Source organism: Mugil cephalus, chromosome 5 (genome assembly GCF_022458985.1).
Source record: "Mugil cephalus isolate CIBA_MC_2020 chromosome 5, CIBA_Mcephalus_1.1, whole genome shotgun sequence".
Lineage (NCBI taxonomy): Eukaryota > Metazoa > Chordata > Actinopteri > Mugiliformes > Mugilidae > Mugil > Mugil cephalus.
The window spans coordinates 3,345,837-3,362,369 of NC_061774.1; the positions used below are offsets into that span (position 1 = coordinate 3,345,837).

Here is a 16,533-nt window from a genome sequence, read left to right on the forward strand (position 1 = left end):
CCGGGGAACATAGGGATGATCCTGTTTAAGTATACCACCTCTATTGGCAGGCACTGTTTACATGCAGAGCTTAATTGAGCTATGGTCTTTCTGACCAGTCCTTGTCCCAGTTTACATGCAACGGTGAAAATCGAATACCTGACGGGAACATGTCCTCCTCCACCACGCTAGGCGGTGATATGTGACTTTTCAGCGGGATAATAACATGTTAATACTGCCCGCTTTCCGATTGACCTATTACGTCTTATAATAAATGACAGTTGTTCATGCTGCAGACCAGCATTTCAAACAACAACCAGATGGATAATAATTCAGCTCTTTTAATCTCCTACATAATGTGTGCACTACTTTTGGTGCAGGTAAGATATGCGCTATTCCTCCAGTGGTTCTTCTACCGGCTCCATTTACCTTCTTCTGTGACCGGCTTTTGGAATGTCTTTGTTCCAGGGTCACATGCCAGTGCAGTGGCTGTGGAGCACGCGCACACGTTATCTGATTAAGGCGTATACATGGCGGAGGAAACCGAATTCCAATCGCATTATCTGGGTGTCTTAATCGGATAGGGAGAACTCCCAAACAATTACAGTTGGAGTAACATGTTTACATGCACTTATGTTGTCCAGCTAGAGTCCGATTAAGGCAGTAATTCGTTTTTTTCTCCACGTGCATGTAAATGCACTGAATATATCAAGAGGAATGTCAAAAGCAAACAATGCCAATGGGATATATGTGTTCAAAACCTGTGTAACTGCATACAGTGCAAGTGTGAAGTGTTTGTTTTCTGAATGTGTGACCGCAGCTGACTTCTACACTGACTCTGAAGTTATGAACTCATGATACATTCATTTCATAAACTCAGAATTTAAAGGCTAGCACCTTATTAGTGTCCAAGATTCTGTAAATACAGCACTGTGTGTAATTATGATTTCCATTCTGGGCACTTTGTAGGACAATAGAAATGCATTCTAGTTCATCAATCTGGCATTCTCAAAATAAACAGACAGTTCAAAAGCACCTTTTAATGAAGGTCTTTAACAAAAATGCAACAATATTTGGCTGAAGAAATTACAAATTTTGTATTAAAATATTTTCAACATTGAATGAAGTCTGATTCCCCACACAGCTGTGAAGAAAGAAACATCTGTATCGCGTTTCCTGAAATCTTCAAACATTTTTCCAAAATCGGCACAGGATAATGAAATGCCTGTTCACATAGGGATCCAATAACCTTCATTAACAGGCAGAAAAGGTCCCCACTATGTTGCACAAGGATATGAACCTTTTAAATAAAAAATTATGAAGATCCATTGCTCATCAAAAACCGGTACAAAAACAAAACAAGAGAAAATCCACTTAAATTCTATACACAGAGGTAATGTCCGTATGAATCCAATCTGACGCAGATTGCAGCCTTTTAGCTGGAGCAGGTGAAGACGAGGATAAGACCACGCCAGACTCTCAGAGTCAGATCATCTACCACCTATAAGTAAAATAAATGTAGGAATTATAATATACAGTGTTACACAATTTCATTACTAATTCTATATTTACTACAGTAAATGAACCAACCTCTGAATCCACGGCCACCACCTCCACCTCCTCTTCCTCTAAAGCCGCCTCCTCCTCCACCACGTCCTCCTCCAAATCCTCCACCACGTCCTCCTCCAAATCCTCCACCGCGTCCTCCTCGAAAACCACCTACGACAAAAAACAATTATGAGACCCCTGTCACATCGCCTTATACTAGCATCAAATAAATACTCAAAATGAGAGACTGGTCCCTTACCTCCTCGACCACCACCACCTCTCCCTCCTCCTCTACCCCCTCCTCTGCCTCCTCTTGGTGGCCCTTTCTCTCCTGGCGGCCTAGGGAGGAATCTTTGCAGTGGGAGGAGCTTCATTGGATCTATATAAAACTAAAAGACAATATATAAATACAACGGTCCTAGCACGCAGAGGAAAACAAAGTCAGCATTTATACATTTTCTGCAGGATTCTTATACCTTCTGTAATTTCTTGAAAGAAGATGCTTTCATATTTTCAGAAAGTTTGACTGAAAAATACTGGAAGTATACGTTAAGGAATCAGCACAATTCTAGATGACAATACTGTTACTTTATCACAAGAGGTTCCCACAACATGCCGTCTCTGAGATTCAAATGTAAGAACAACAGAAAGGATACAAAGTCTCGCAGCTGGCCAAATATTTCATCCACTTTCCCGATCTGCTCCTTGTTTTCCAGGTACACTGGGGCATTGAAGTAGGGAACTTTGTTTTCCTCCGTTGTACACTTGCACACAATGTCATCTTCGCATGGATGCATGAACTCTCCCACTGCTGCAGAGTGGAAAGACAATGGAATGATAAAATAGATTTTCGAATAACATGCAGAAAATATCTGCAGGAAGTATTAAAATACATGATATAGTTTCTTATATACAATTACGCATAAGCAGTGCAGCCAATTTCTTATTCAGAATTTAAAGTGCTTACAGTACATTTACATCAAGTGGGATAAATGATTTTTTACAACTTGCTTCTTAAATCAGAATACCCAAGATGGAAGTATGATTGTAAAACTGAATTAGTGAACTTTAAAAATAGCTATGTTCGATTACGTGTCTGAATTTCAGGCAATCCTGTATGATTGAGCAACATGTCTGATATGTTGGAGTTTTGATAACAATGTAGTTTTTTTCTTCCTTTGCTTTAGCTTCTCCACGGACGTCGATTGAAAACAGATCACATCTATAATGCTCAACATTGCCATATTACATGAACTTAAGTTGTTGTCATTGTATCACTCAAAGCAGATTATAACATGATCATGCGGTCCCCTAACGACCAGCTTCAGCACCTCCTTCCCGACATTAGATAGGGTAGTCATATACTGTGCTTACCAACAACATATTCTGGAGGTCCATAGTCTTGCTGTCTGTTAAAACCGCCTCTTCCACCACCCCGTCCGAATCCACCACCTCGGCCGCCACCAAATCCTCCTCCGCCTCTGCCTCCACCATAACCTCCTCCACCACGGTTAAAACCTCCACCTCTGCCACCGCCTCGTCCACCTCCTCCTCTGAACGACATTTTCTTCGATTCTCCTGCGAATAAGAAGTCGAAAGGGACAATTTGGATTACAAAAGCTTAGTTAAGCGAGTTCGTTGCATTCAACAGTGTGTCTTCAGAAGCACTACGGAGGTTGTCGCTGCTAACACGTTAGCTCCATTTAGCCATTCAAACTACAAAACTCATCCGCATATTCAGACACAAATCAACACATTTACATATTGGAATTTAAAACACAATAAAAACATCAAACAATCTACAACTGTATCCACGCAGATTTGTAATAAACAACTCACAGCTTTGATCGACTATCAGCTACTTTCACAGTGGCAGACTTCCATGCGATGACAACACGTGTGTGACCCTAACTGCCGCAAATGGTTTCAATGTGTCGGGAAGTGTCGCGAATATCCCAGCTGCGCTTATATTTAAAGCGGCAGGTGCCTTTACGCTTCTCAATAAGACGCTGATAAAGTCGTACGGTCAGTATCCCTTAACTCCTTTTATACGGTCTATGCTTAACTTTGCAGACTAAAGTAAAAGATGACGCAATGTTGTCTCTGTGTGATTTTCTGACGTGCTGAGATGTAAATACCCCACAAATTTATTTTGTTCAAATACAGGCTTTTTATTACGACAGTGTCACTCAAAAATGTCAACAGCAGGTCAGGTAAGAAAGGTTTACCCACAGTATATATTTACAGTTTGTGTCCTAAACACTCAAATTGGAAATGTTACGTCTTTGTCTGTCTGCTCTGACAGCGTGTTAAGTAGACTATGGCTTGCATTAGCTATTGTTTAACCGTATAAATAGTTTTTTCTTTTTCTTTTTCCTGCCCCGCCACAAAGACAGCTGCCAGCGCCGGCCACACCCGAAACAACACGATGCCATTCCCAGCAGCTCATCACTTGTGACATTTCCCTTCATTCCTTTCAGGTGATCAGGTGTAAGGCAGCTGTGGCATGGGAACCTGGCAAACCTCTGTCTATTGAAGAAGTGGAGGTGGCCCCACCCAAGACTCATGAAGTCCGAATCAAGGTTAAATGTGCAATTCTCTTTAGCAAACAACAGCAACAGAAAAATAAAACAGTGTAAATATTGTGTGTTTAGTTAAATAATAATAATAATAATAAAAAAAACGACTTGGTGCTTACACTAAACGTACACTTGAGTATTTACATTCCATGCAGCTTTACATTCACAGATATTGTACTTTTCAGTCCACCACATTTGAGCACAAACTTTGTTACCAGATTCTGTTCTGATTTCCTATTTTTTACACCTTTAATCCACAGAAACCTGCTAAATGTGATGATTTGAGTGTTTGTGATTAAGTTTTACATTATGCGTTGAGATCATTCTATTAACTCTTAAGACAGTATGATGATATAATGATTTATCCCACATGGTTACAACGGAGAAAAATGGATTTGACAAAAGTATTGTATAAGTACATGTTATGTTTTCGGTAAGTATTGAGCTAGAAATGTAATGCGGAATAAGTCAAATTTGCTCTACGAAACTGTCTCCGGTTCTCAACACTTTTTATTTTATCTTTCTTGTGGTTTTTATGAGTGTTCACTTTTATGTGCACACAGAAAGCTACAGTGACAGAAAGTAATTTCCCTCATGGATCATTAAAGTCTATACTGCACACTGGAGATGTTAATAGTGTAGGTTTTTCATAACATTTAACTCCACAGACGTCTTTGGTTTGTTGTTAGTTGCATAATTTTGTGTCTGGTAATGTCTCAGTCTGCAGATTTGCAAACTGTGCTTTAGGACAGGAAGTGAGGGAGGTTTTGTGGTATCTTTCCATCATAGACTGTGGGTGAAGCAGCCCGTTTTAATAAATGTGTTGTCACAAATTGGTTGAAAAAAGTAAAAAACTATTCTAACACTTCTTGTTTTAACTTGAGAACGCAGATGATACATAATAACATGACATATAATGAATATGTTTCACTTCCTCTTAACAGTCTGTCTTCCGTCTTAGTAAATATCTGTCCATCTCTAAGAAAAACACATCCTGACTTGAATCAACACCCTTTGTCAACATACAGATTGTTGCCACAGGCGTGTGCAACGCAGACTGGGGATACTTGTATGAGGCTGGAAAGGGGATGAAATTCAGACCGTTTCCTTTGGTGCTTGGCCACGAGGCTGCAGGCATAGTGGAGAGCGTCGGTCCTGATGTCACCAAGTTCGCACCGGGTAAACTGGACTCATAACCACCAAGCTGACATTTCATCCTGATTCTCACTTCTCTCTTTTTTTCCATAATTGACAGAGTTACTTTGCTTTTTTTCTCAGGAGACAAAGTAATACCAGTTTCTCTGCCCAACTGTGGCGAATGTGAAGCATGTCAAACCCCGAAACCCAATCAGTGCAGGAAGAACTGGTGATTGCTTCAACTGGTGATAGCATGCTTAGACACACAAATAGTCATTTGCATTCCTTCATGGTGCTTAAATGCATACTGTTCTTTGTGGCTTTCAGGGCAAACATGCAAGTGGGTGTATTAGCTGATGGCACAAGCAGGATATCTTGCAAGGGGCAGCAGGTGTACCAGTTCCTTGGGATCAGTTCCTTCTCCCAGTTCACTGTGGTTCCTGACACCTCTCTCGCAAAGATAAGACTTGATGCACCGCTGGACAAAGTCTGCCTGCTTGGCCACAGCGTCTCCACTGGTTATGGAGCTGCTGTTAATACAGCCATGGTAAGAGGATTCAGATCTTCTGGATACACCAACTCTGACATGGAGCACAGGTTGTTCTGAGTAGAACTCAGACAAATGCAAATGCAACAAATATCATTCCAGCTGTCCATAACTATTTATTTCATGTTTTCTGCTCATTGAGTTAAAGTGACCTGATCAGTGCTTCTTGTAAATATTTATCGACCGTGAGGTGACTCAGTAATAAGTCTGATTCTTGATAAGAATGGTTCAAGCAGTGGTATGTGAGCCTCAGGAACAAAGGAGATTATCAATGTTTTTTAAGGTCAGGTTCATATAAGAATTAAAAGAAAGAATACATGAATAAATTAAAAGCTGCAATATACACATAATCTGTACACTGATCACTCATAACATTATGACCACCTTCCTGATATTCCGTATGTCTCCCTTGTGCCTCTAAAACAGTGTCCTGTGGTGTCTGATAACAGAATGTTGTCAGTGGGGGTCTTTGTGTACCATCCCACTGATATTTGATCAGTTTAGGATGCAGTTAATGTGGAGGCCAGGTCAGCACCGTTGTGTTCTTCATGTTTTTTTTTTTTTGTTTTTTTTGAGTTGTTCCTAAAGTGTCTTTGTGTGTATGTGTGTGTGTGTCAGTCTGCATCCTGCTGGGGATGACTGCTGCCATCAAGGAGTGTCACTGCTATGGGGTGGGGGTGTCTGGTCTAGATAGTTGCTCCATGTCTAAGTAATAGCCACATGAATGAATGCCAGGTCCAAAAGTTTCCCTGCAGAGCACTGAATTGTCAATATGCTCAATGTTACTTACTTGTCCTGTCAGAGGTTTTAATGTTGTGGCTGATCGGTGTATATTTATATGCATCCAGGTTGAAAAAGAGTCTTTGTGTGCTGTGTTTGGGCTTGGAGCTGTTGGACTGGCCGCCATCATGGGCTGCAAGGCCGCTATGGCAAAAAAGATCATCGGGGTTGACATCAACGCTGACAGGTTTGAGGTAGCCCAACTGTTAGGGGCCACTGACTGCATCAACCCTGGAGATCATACTAACCCAGTCCAAGAGGTTCTGGTGGAACTGACCAATGGAGGGGTGGACTACGCTCTGGAGTGTGTTGGAAGTCCAGATGTCATGGTGGGTGTTTCAACATTGTTTAGTTTAAAATGTCATTTCAAAATGTCAGTTCCCCACTACAGTATGAATTTGCTAATTTATATTGAAAGGAGAACTAACTAAGATAACTGGTTTTGTCATCCTAGAGTGCTGCACTTAATTCCACGAGAGATATTTGGGGTTCCTGTGTCATTGCTGGGTGGACAGAGGCAGAATCAATGTCTGTGCAGGTTGAGAAGTTACTGATGGGACGCACTTTGAAGGGGACTTCTTTTGGAGGTAATCTTAAAACAAGTTACCAAGCCTTTTTGTTCACACAAAAATTAGTCAGCAGCAGGTTATGGTACTTGGCATGATTGAGAAATTGACTGAAATCTATCAAATCACTCTTCATCTAAAGAGCTACCCTAAAATATGTAAAACTGTGTCTAATGCCTTCTGGTCACAAATTGGTGTTTACTATAACATCACTGATAATAATATTCTGAATATAGGTTCATGTTATGGTTTATGTTCATTATTTGTTAAAAATAATAATTAAAAGATAGTAGAAATTGGTTTCACAAGTTTTCAGAGCTTAAGGTTATGTCATCAAATGACTTCTTTTGTAGGATCAGCTGTCCCAAAAGTACCAGTGGAAAGCAAGAACAATTAAATTAATCTAAACTGCTTTAAATCCAGAATTTTGGGAAAAGTCTATCTCAATCAATAACTTAATCAGGAAATGGCAATGGCAATGGCAGTAATCGAAACTTGAAGCTAGCTAGACAAATACACAATACAGCCAGACAACCTGCAGCATTTTAAGATAAACTGCATGATCATTATAGTCTGGGACTACATTTTCATATATGATTAAAAGGAATGACTCTGAAGCAGAAAAAAGACTGATGGAACTCTGAGAGAACATCATCTGTGTCCACTAGAGGGTTTCACTCGCATGGCTCATTAATGTTTACCATCTTGTGGTTTGTAACACCTCTGTTTTGTTACTGTCCTCCGAAGGCTGGAAGAGTGTGCAGAGCATTGCCCAACTGGTGGATGACTACATGAACAACAAACTGAGGCTGGATGAGTTTATCACCCACAACCTCCAACTGGATCAGATTAACCAGGCCTTTGACCTTTTAAAAAGTGGCAAAAGGTAATGGCTAATTCACTGCTGGCTCCTAGTTTTTTCATACTGTATATTTGTGCAATCTTTTCTATTACTGACATTGTGACAATCTGTTCACACAGTCACATTAATGGGACTGGAATTCTATATAGAGGTTAAAGGGTTTAGCTCGAGTTAAGGTAAAGAAAGTGTGAACATAAAAATAACTGAAGCTTCAACTTGCTTTTCACGCCACTACTTTGACAAACCATCTCAAAATTCAATTCAGTTTTATTCTAATCAGTAACAGTAGAAATTGTCTTAAGGTGCTTCACAACACCTGGCCTGACACCCCCAGAGCAAGCACCGAGGTGAGGGTGGCAAGGAGTGATAAAGAATATAAACCAGAGCATAGAACATAAGGCTGTTAGTGACAGCTGGAGTTCTATTACAGGGAGTTAGCTGCTATAATTATACATTAAGGTAGGATTGGATAACTGCAGGCCTGTATAAACACATTCGCATTCTGTATTCAAAATAGAGCAATTTAAATATATTATTCAGGGGTTTTACAGGAATAATTGTACAACAAATGTTCTTTGTTTATGCTGTGTTAGCGTTTGTCACATCTCATAGATCTCTGTCTCATAGATTCTCATAGTCTGGACCTTGTTTCCTTGAGTAACTGATCAACACTCTAACTGTCTTTTCTATAAGATTTCAGTCCAAGGTGATATCCACAAAATGTTATTTTTGACCAACCAGCACTTAAAAGACAAGTATGTTGATAATTGTAGCAGCAGCTGGAACCAGCACATGTTAGCTTAAGGACTCTCTCTCAGTTCATTGTCTAAATCATTTTGGTTATATTGTTTATATTATACAATGTGTCTTTTGGGATAAATTACAGAATTATCTTATTTGTTGTTTTGTTTTTGCTTTTAGCATCCGTACTGTCATCAGTCTGCACAGCTGAGGAGGATACAGCCATAGATGCTACCAGATGAGATGAAGGACCAACATTTTCATACTATGATATTATATTTTGTACGCTACACACAATGTATGTGTGAAGTTGTTATCCATTCTCTTAAATTTATCAGCAAATCTTTTCTGTGCTCTTTTCATTTTTGCCACTAGATGGCAGTCTTACATCATGTAAAAGCTCCAGTATATGTGTCCATAGCAACATTTAACCTGATATATATGGGGAAAAAAACTTGCTTTCAATTCCTTATTTTTTACATTAATGTTAATAAAAAAGAATAATGTTGTGTTCCTGTTTTTCACAGTCTTGAGTAAAACAGAAAAAAACCTGCCCAGACTATTTTATGTAAGGTGATTCAGGGTGTTACTTAGGTAAATATACAGCAGCTATACTAACACCAGGACAAATTGTCTGTACATCAGTCACACTTAGCTGCTACATTGATCTTTCATCCTGGTCCAGATATCAATATGCAGCAATAGTTGGGATTAAATACCCTCTGAAAAGACGCGGGGGGAGCGTGCAGGAAACAAATGTCTGAATGTGTCATCAGCCATGGAGAAGTATGTGCTTCATGTGGTCAGGCTTACCAGATTTCATCCTTGGTAATATTATATATTGATTTAAAAGGGAGTCACCAAGAAGGGCTAGAATAACAGTTGTGGGCTGTCGGGACAGAAGACAAAAGGTTGTTTGGGGAATGCCTCTCAGTGAAGAACTGAAATAGCTGTCGAAGGAATTTGTTTTATTGAAGTTCCATTCAGATCAAATGAATACCCTTGGCAGTTATCCTGCTTTTCCATCTTTATTTAAAATGGAAAATGGGTGCTCTTTTTCCCTTTGCCTGTATGCCATCAATCACCAAACATACACATACTAGTACCAACAAAAAAATCTCAGAGTGAAGAAAGTTTTTGAGAAATAGAAAGCAAGAACAATGCAGATAATGGAAGAGTAGAAGGAGACGGGGGGGTCAAATGGAAGAGGAAGATGAATTTTGACAGGTGGTTATGCGACTGGGCACCGTCATCTGTAAATGTTGGACATGCTCGCAGATTTATAAGGCTGTCTTGGGTACATGTGTCTGAATGTCCGCCCCATTGATGGGAAAACTTTCCAAAGTGACGGCCGTAAGTCGTATGTTTTTTTTCCTCTCTGGTTTTTGATCCCTGCAAACTCCAGGATTGTCACAGCATTGTGCAACTGATACACAGGGACATGCCGTCTGAATTACAGCCACAGCACTGCACGCATTTTCAGAAGCCTAAACTGCCCCTCTTGTCATGCTTCACATTTATCTGTGCAGGTTCTTCTTCATCTTGGGCTTCTCTTGGATAGGAAACTTTAGAAAGAAGTGTCACGGAGTCAATCACAACCCTGACATTTGCAAATTATATTCCCATTTTACTTCTATGATCATTTACCCCTTGCTGACTCTTCAAGGGAAAAAAAAACTGACAACAGAAATGCTCGGTGAAGTATAAATGCCATCACACAAATAAAAGGCATGTGTGGGGAAAAAAATGTCAAAAAGTGCTGCCTTGCCTTTCACAATATTTAGAATGGGATCAAGGGATTTCCTCTTATTTATTAAGCCATATTCCTGTGTGGCAGATGGATGACAGCACGTTAAATATCATGAGAACGTCAAAATGTGAAGTGGGAAATAGCCCGTTTTAACAAAGAAAGTTTGTATTGCCAAAAACAACACAAAATACACAACACAGTAAGCCACTGTGGGACTTAATGTCACTGATTCTATCAGGTATCCCAAGCTTAGTGGTTTTTCGTATTTGAATAACAATAATTATAAGAACTATTTCCATGGTTTTTATATAAGACAGCTCTGACTCGACTTAAAATGTCACACCTTGTGCAAAATTGCAAAGTCTGTGCTTTTTTTTTTGTATGAATTTACTCTTAAATTCATGCAAGCATGTTGTGATGCCTATGGTTAACATAGCAACAGGAGACATGTTGACATGCCGCAGCTGGAAAAGTAGGTGTGATTAATAGAAGAATAAGAGATAGCTCTGTTTCTGGAAATTTATCTTATGCATGCGGCTTCTGTGTTGCACTTCCATGGCTTACTTGGACACTTGACATTTGTACTACAAGTCAAAATGTTTAAATAAGGCGCATTGCTACAAACACTATTTGAAATATTTTTATTCTTCATTTCAATGTAAAGCTAATACAAGGCTAAGATAAAATGGCATCATTCCTGTTACACAAACCTTTTAAACACCAGTTAGTCTAAATGTGTCATGTATCATAAACATTTAGTATGAAATCCAAATATCCAAATATGAAAAACCAAAGAACGACTGTATCAGCTGTGTCTGAGCGTAATAAGCTCGAGGGTGAGAGCACATTTGAAAGAGACGTACTGAAGGACAGATATACCGTATAGCCCCATGGCTATGGAAGAACGGCCCACTTAAGTCGCTAAAGACTGCCAATGTGAGGCCCCTGTTTTATCAGCAAATCCTGGCCATTATACGCCTAATGCCAGGCATTGCCTGTGACATCCCCTGGTCTTTCCCTGACACGGTTAGCTTTAGCTTCTGTGTCAGTGGAATACACTGAGCTTCACCAGAGGACAGCACAATACGGTACTTAGTGTCTTGGAAGGACAGCTGTTTTCCTGCTGCATTAGTGCTCTGTGCAGTGGCAAATCTGGCACAGCAGGGTGTGTTGTTTTCAAGAGAAAGCCTGTTATGTATGTATGTTGAAAATGTGTATGTTTTTGAAACTGATTGGCTTATGAATGGTCTTAAAAAAGTGGTTTTCACTCACCATCTGGTTAAAAATCTTAATCTTGAAAGACCCAGCACTAACATTTTTTCCCCCTGGTTTTATTAAAATGTACTGTAGCACCGTTTAGATGCAGAGAACTTTATGCATAACGATGCAGCTTATACATTTGTATGAAAAATACAATATTTCTGTTGGCGCTCATCATACAAATCTGTGGTTCTGCTCTTCAGCAGCGTTTTTGTAATGCTAAACCTCTGATAATGGCTGTATCATACTTTTCTCATTGAGCCATGCAAGACCATGTGTTTTACATTCTGGGACCCGTCAGTCACGTTTTATAGTTAAGTTGCAACAGAAATAGACAACAAAGAACGGGATTAGATGGACCACACATTGCTATTACAAAACAGACACACAAAAACACACATGAAGAAGTATATGCGTGACAGGTCTAAGCTTTTGTTGCGTTTTGTCTGACAGCAGAGGTAAAGTAGTAATTGAGAGATTAGCGTTAAGGTGCTATCATGGCACTCCTTTGTTTGGTCTCTCCCATATTGGTCACACTGCACATTACCAGACAGCATGGGAAGGAGTCATGCAGTGAGATAGTTTGTTAGAAATGCTCTAGAAATAGCAGCAACTGTATAATGTCCTGATAGCAGACAAATATCAGATCTTGATGGTCAAACAGCCGAGTCTGATTATGTGCAGGTATTCGACCGCTGTCTTGCTCAATATTGTGGTGAAGTTACATTATCTTAACTCATTTGACCTTTTGGATTTGACAGGACAGGTTTCAACGTAGCCTTTTCCCTTCTGCCACTTATGGTTTATTTCAGTGTGTCAACAATGAGACAGCAGTCATGTGATGTGGTTATGGTTGCGGTGGTGGTGGGGATATTTCTGTCAGACCCTCCGTGTTTACCCCCTTAATCCACAAGAAGTTCACAAGCATGGGGAAAGTACAGGGAGATTTAGCTACCTTCCAAACCTGCTCAGTTTACCTCTCGCCTGTTTCCCACAGTCACAAGGACTTGGGGTAATTCCTGTGAATGTTTGGGAGACTTATTTTTTTGATTGAAGGAACACACAAAGTAGATGGTTTACTCTATACATTACTGTCTGAACCAACTTTGATTTAGAGTTTTTGATTATCATTATTAACGAATGTTCAAAATAGAGAATAAAAACAATGAAAACTGACTGAAGTAAAATAATAAAATTAATAGGCCCCGACAAAGAGCCTTTCTCCAACAGTTCATGGTCTGGTTTTCCACATTTCTTGCCTTGCTTGATGTATCTTGCATCATTTGAGTGTTGATCCAAATGACTTCAAGGTTTGCGGTAAGACAAGACAAATCCAAATGAGTGCATGGTGATTCATAGTTACCTTGTTACATCGCCGCAGTGAGGTACATCTCTCTGTTTTTCCCCTTCTCCTCACAACAACTCACCGCTGTCTAAAGATGAGGCTCCCAAATCACTGCTACTTGGCCGACTGCCAGGCCACAAAAGAATGGGGCCGAACCCAAAAAATACACTCCTGAATGAGCAGATTTGAAACACTTTTTTGGCTGGTAATTGTGGTGAACTGAAACGAAACCTGAAAGGATTCATTATAAGTGACCGTTCCCCATTACTCATTCTCTAGCGTCCATTTTCTTTGATAACACATTGGCAGGAGGCACTGAGGTAAGTAATGCTGAATTTACATCTACGTTTTGAGTATCAGTAGCTGATTCGATTGAGTAATTTATATCCACTTTGATACTGTAGGAGTATGCATAACTTGTAATAAACTCTAAATAGCAATCACTAGTAAAGATGTAATGATGAAATACTGGTATAATCATTGCATTGTATAGCATTCTCACTCATGTGTGCCTCAAGCTATTGTCTGTCACTGAAAGGCATAACAGGCAACAAAACCTGATTTGGATTTAAACAACTGACATACTCCAATCAGGCATAACATTATGACCCCCTTACTAATAGTGTGTAGGTCTCCCTTGTGCCTCCAAAACAGTTGTGACTCATCAGTGAATGGACATGAGTCTTCTGAGGTTGTCCTGTGGTGTCTGGAAACATAATGTTGTTAGTGGGGGTCTTTGGGTCCTATGGGTTGAGGGGAGGGGTCTCTATGGATCATCCCACAGATACTTGATCAGTTCGGGATCTAGTGAATTTGGAGGTCTGGTGATGTGTCCAAGCTGTACCCCGCTCCTCGCCCAATGACAGCTGTGATAGGCTCCAGCAATCCCCACGAGGAGAAGCGGTAGGAGAAAATGAGATGAGATGAGATGAATTTAAGCCAGGTCAACACTTTGTGCTGTCCTTTGAGTTGTTCTAAAGTGTTTTTGTGTGTCAGACTGCATCCTACTGGGGATGGCTGCTGCCATCAAGGAGTGTCATTGCTATGGGGTGGGGGGTCTGGTCTGGCCTAGGTGGGTGGTACATGTCTAAGTAACGTCCACATGAACGGCCAGGTCCAACTGTTTCCCATCAGAACACTGTATTGTCACAAGGCAGTTAAAGTTAATTACTCCTCCTGCTGTGTGGTCACAACGTTGTGGCTGATCGGTACATGTGACCAAAGATTCTTTGCTGTTGATTAAAAATGATTAATTGAAGCATACACACACACACACACACACACACACACAAAAAACAAGGTAGATAGATAAATAAAAGTGTGTGTAAAATACACGCACTACACCAGTTCATTATGTACACTACGGAAAGTAATTCTGCCCAAAATCTCCCTTCATTTCTGTCATGTTCATGTTGAACTAGTGTAAGAAACACAGAAGTGTGTGTTGTGTTCATTAAACACAAAAGTGTTTCATCTGAAATTGGGCTGTCAAAATAATAGAAACACGTGTTGGTACAATTCAATACATTTTAATAGTACTGCAAAAAAAAATAAAAATTCCCACTTAAATCAACATCTCAGTTAGTTATTTTAAAGTAATTCTGAATACCATGACCTTCATGGAGCTAAGACTTAGTGGAGGGCTGAGAATACTTTTCTTTCAGTAGTGTATCTAATCAAGTGTCAAGTCTGGGCACGTACAAGGTGCATTTCAATTCACTAAATGCTGTGTGAGGTTACTGTAAACATTCACAGTCAATATGGACCTGGGAAATAATACAGTAGTTATTGCAAGATTTTTTTTTCTTACCAAAAGCCAAGTAATATAGGCCTTTATTATATATAGGCATTGTATTTCATTATACTGTATATTGAATTATGTATGTTTTATATTTAAACATCATTACTAACTAAATCAAAATCCTGGTTGACTTTATAATGCTGCATTGTGGTGATTGTATCCTGCGCCTGCTGCTTTGTCTTCCTTTTGTCATCCAAGTGTTTATTCCTCACAAATGTGACCCCTTCCCACTGAGCTCTTGTCGTGCTAGCAGAAATCCTGAGTGCCTTTGGGGAAGTTAGTTTTTAAGAAGGTTCACATTGCAAGGTCAACTCGTCTGCCAGCAAAACACACAGATTTAAACTTTAGCAACGGATCAAACATCAAATATGTAATCCTAACCAGAGAGGTTTGGACGTGGACATTATTCTCACAGCCTCACACTGAGAGAGCCAACAGTTCGCTGCCACCGCCTCAGCTCCATCGCTTCAGCAGAAGTCTCCCTGTCGCTGCTCGTCTTAGCAGGAGTCGCTCTGTGTGCTTCGTGTTTGCCTATACTTCCCAAATCCCGAAGAGCAAACAGGAGCATGGGCAGATTAGCTTAATATCATCCTTGGCACTAAGTACACAAAAATTAAATGTCATCCATGTCCCTGGGTATCGCCAAAATAAGAAAGTCAAACCCGGGCTGCCCTGCTTAGTGCAAAGGGCAACATTACAATCCAAAAATAATTACATATTGATGTTTGAAGTTCTATCTATCTATCTATCTATCTATCTATCTATCTATCTATCTATCTATCTATCTATCTATCTATCTATCTATCTATCTATCTATCTATCTATCTATCTATCTATCTATCTATCTATCTATCTGTATATATAATTATGTGCAGACTAAAGTAAGACTAAAACTACATTAATGGATTTTAATCAGTCATGTGGTTACTTCTTTGTGCGTGGCATGGGAGAATAGTCAAATGACTGGGAATGAGAGCTAAAGCTAATAAGCAGGCCATCGCTAATCTCTAAAACAAACCTCTTCCCTCCCTTTGTGGCCTCCTTTCTTGCATTATAAATAATGTATATTTTGCCAGAAACACACACACACACACACACACACACACATACATATAGACAGAGACAACAACCCCCACAATGTCTCTTTTGACTTCTGAGTTGCCGGTAGAGTTCAATCTGGTCTTCAAACACGTCTTATTTTCTGCCCTCCCCCAACCTTATTGGTTTACTTTAATTAGTGATATTGAAAGGAGGGGTAAATGAGGAGGGGGGGTAGTTGGTGGTGGTGGTGGTGGTGGCATAAATACTGAAAACAAACAAGAGAGCTGAATGTGAGGATGGCGGCGGGTGCAGCCCCGATGCCGCTGCGCAGACGGAAGAGGACACATGGTGTAAGCAAACACTCGTAATTGCATTAGATTCCCCTGGCACATGGGTAATCTGGCCGTCCCCTGTCCCAGAACACAACAGGACACATCTCCCACTCCCTTTGTCACTCTCTCCTACACAAATTATTAATGCAAAGCCTTACACGACAGTCATTGATCATTCAGCAGGAATGACAGAGGTCTAATTATCATTTAGATATGAAGTGTCAGTCATGCAGTGTATCTTCACAGATTCACTTGCTTGTGTTTA

General features: G+C 40.0%; 2 protein-coding genes across 2 annotated transcripts; one reads left to right on the forward strand and one right to left on the reverse strand.

The window, feature by feature from the left end:
• Positions 1-1,004: 1,004 nt before the first annotated feature.
• Positions 1,005-3,465, reverse strand: gar1 (GAR1 homolog, ribonucleoprotein). The gene is made up of 7 exons (XM_047585809.1): positions 3,367-3,465; positions 2,902-3,105; positions 2,184-2,338; positions 2,004-2,063; positions 1,787-1,916; positions 1,570-1,698; positions 1,005-1,480 (listed from the first exon to the last, which is right to left on the reverse strand). Exons 2-7 carry the CDS (start codon positions 3,089-3,091, stop codon positions 1,470-1,472), a joined length of 675 nt encoding a protein of 224 aa, XP_047441765.1. The 5' UTR covers positions 3,092-3,105; positions 3,367-3,465; the 3' UTR covers positions 1,005-1,469.
• A 1-nt stretch (position 3,466) lies between these two features.
• LOC125008521 (alcohol dehydrogenase class-3-like) lies at positions 3,467-9,252 on the forward strand. The gene is made up of 10 exons (XM_047585808.1): positions 3,467-3,552; positions 3,694-3,740; positions 4,008-4,109; positions 5,135-5,285; positions 5,385-5,472; positions 5,571-5,790; positions 6,639-6,899; positions 7,025-7,157; positions 7,884-8,022; positions 8,920-9,252. The coding sequence occupies exons 2-10, from the start codon at positions 3,723-3,725 to the stop codon at positions 8,948-8,950; spliced, it is 1,143 nt and encodes a 380-aa protein (XP_047441764.1). The 5' UTR covers positions 3,467-3,552; positions 3,694-3,722; the 3' UTR covers positions 8,951-9,252.
• The last annotated feature ends 7,281 nt before the right edge of the window (positions 9,253-16,533 follow it).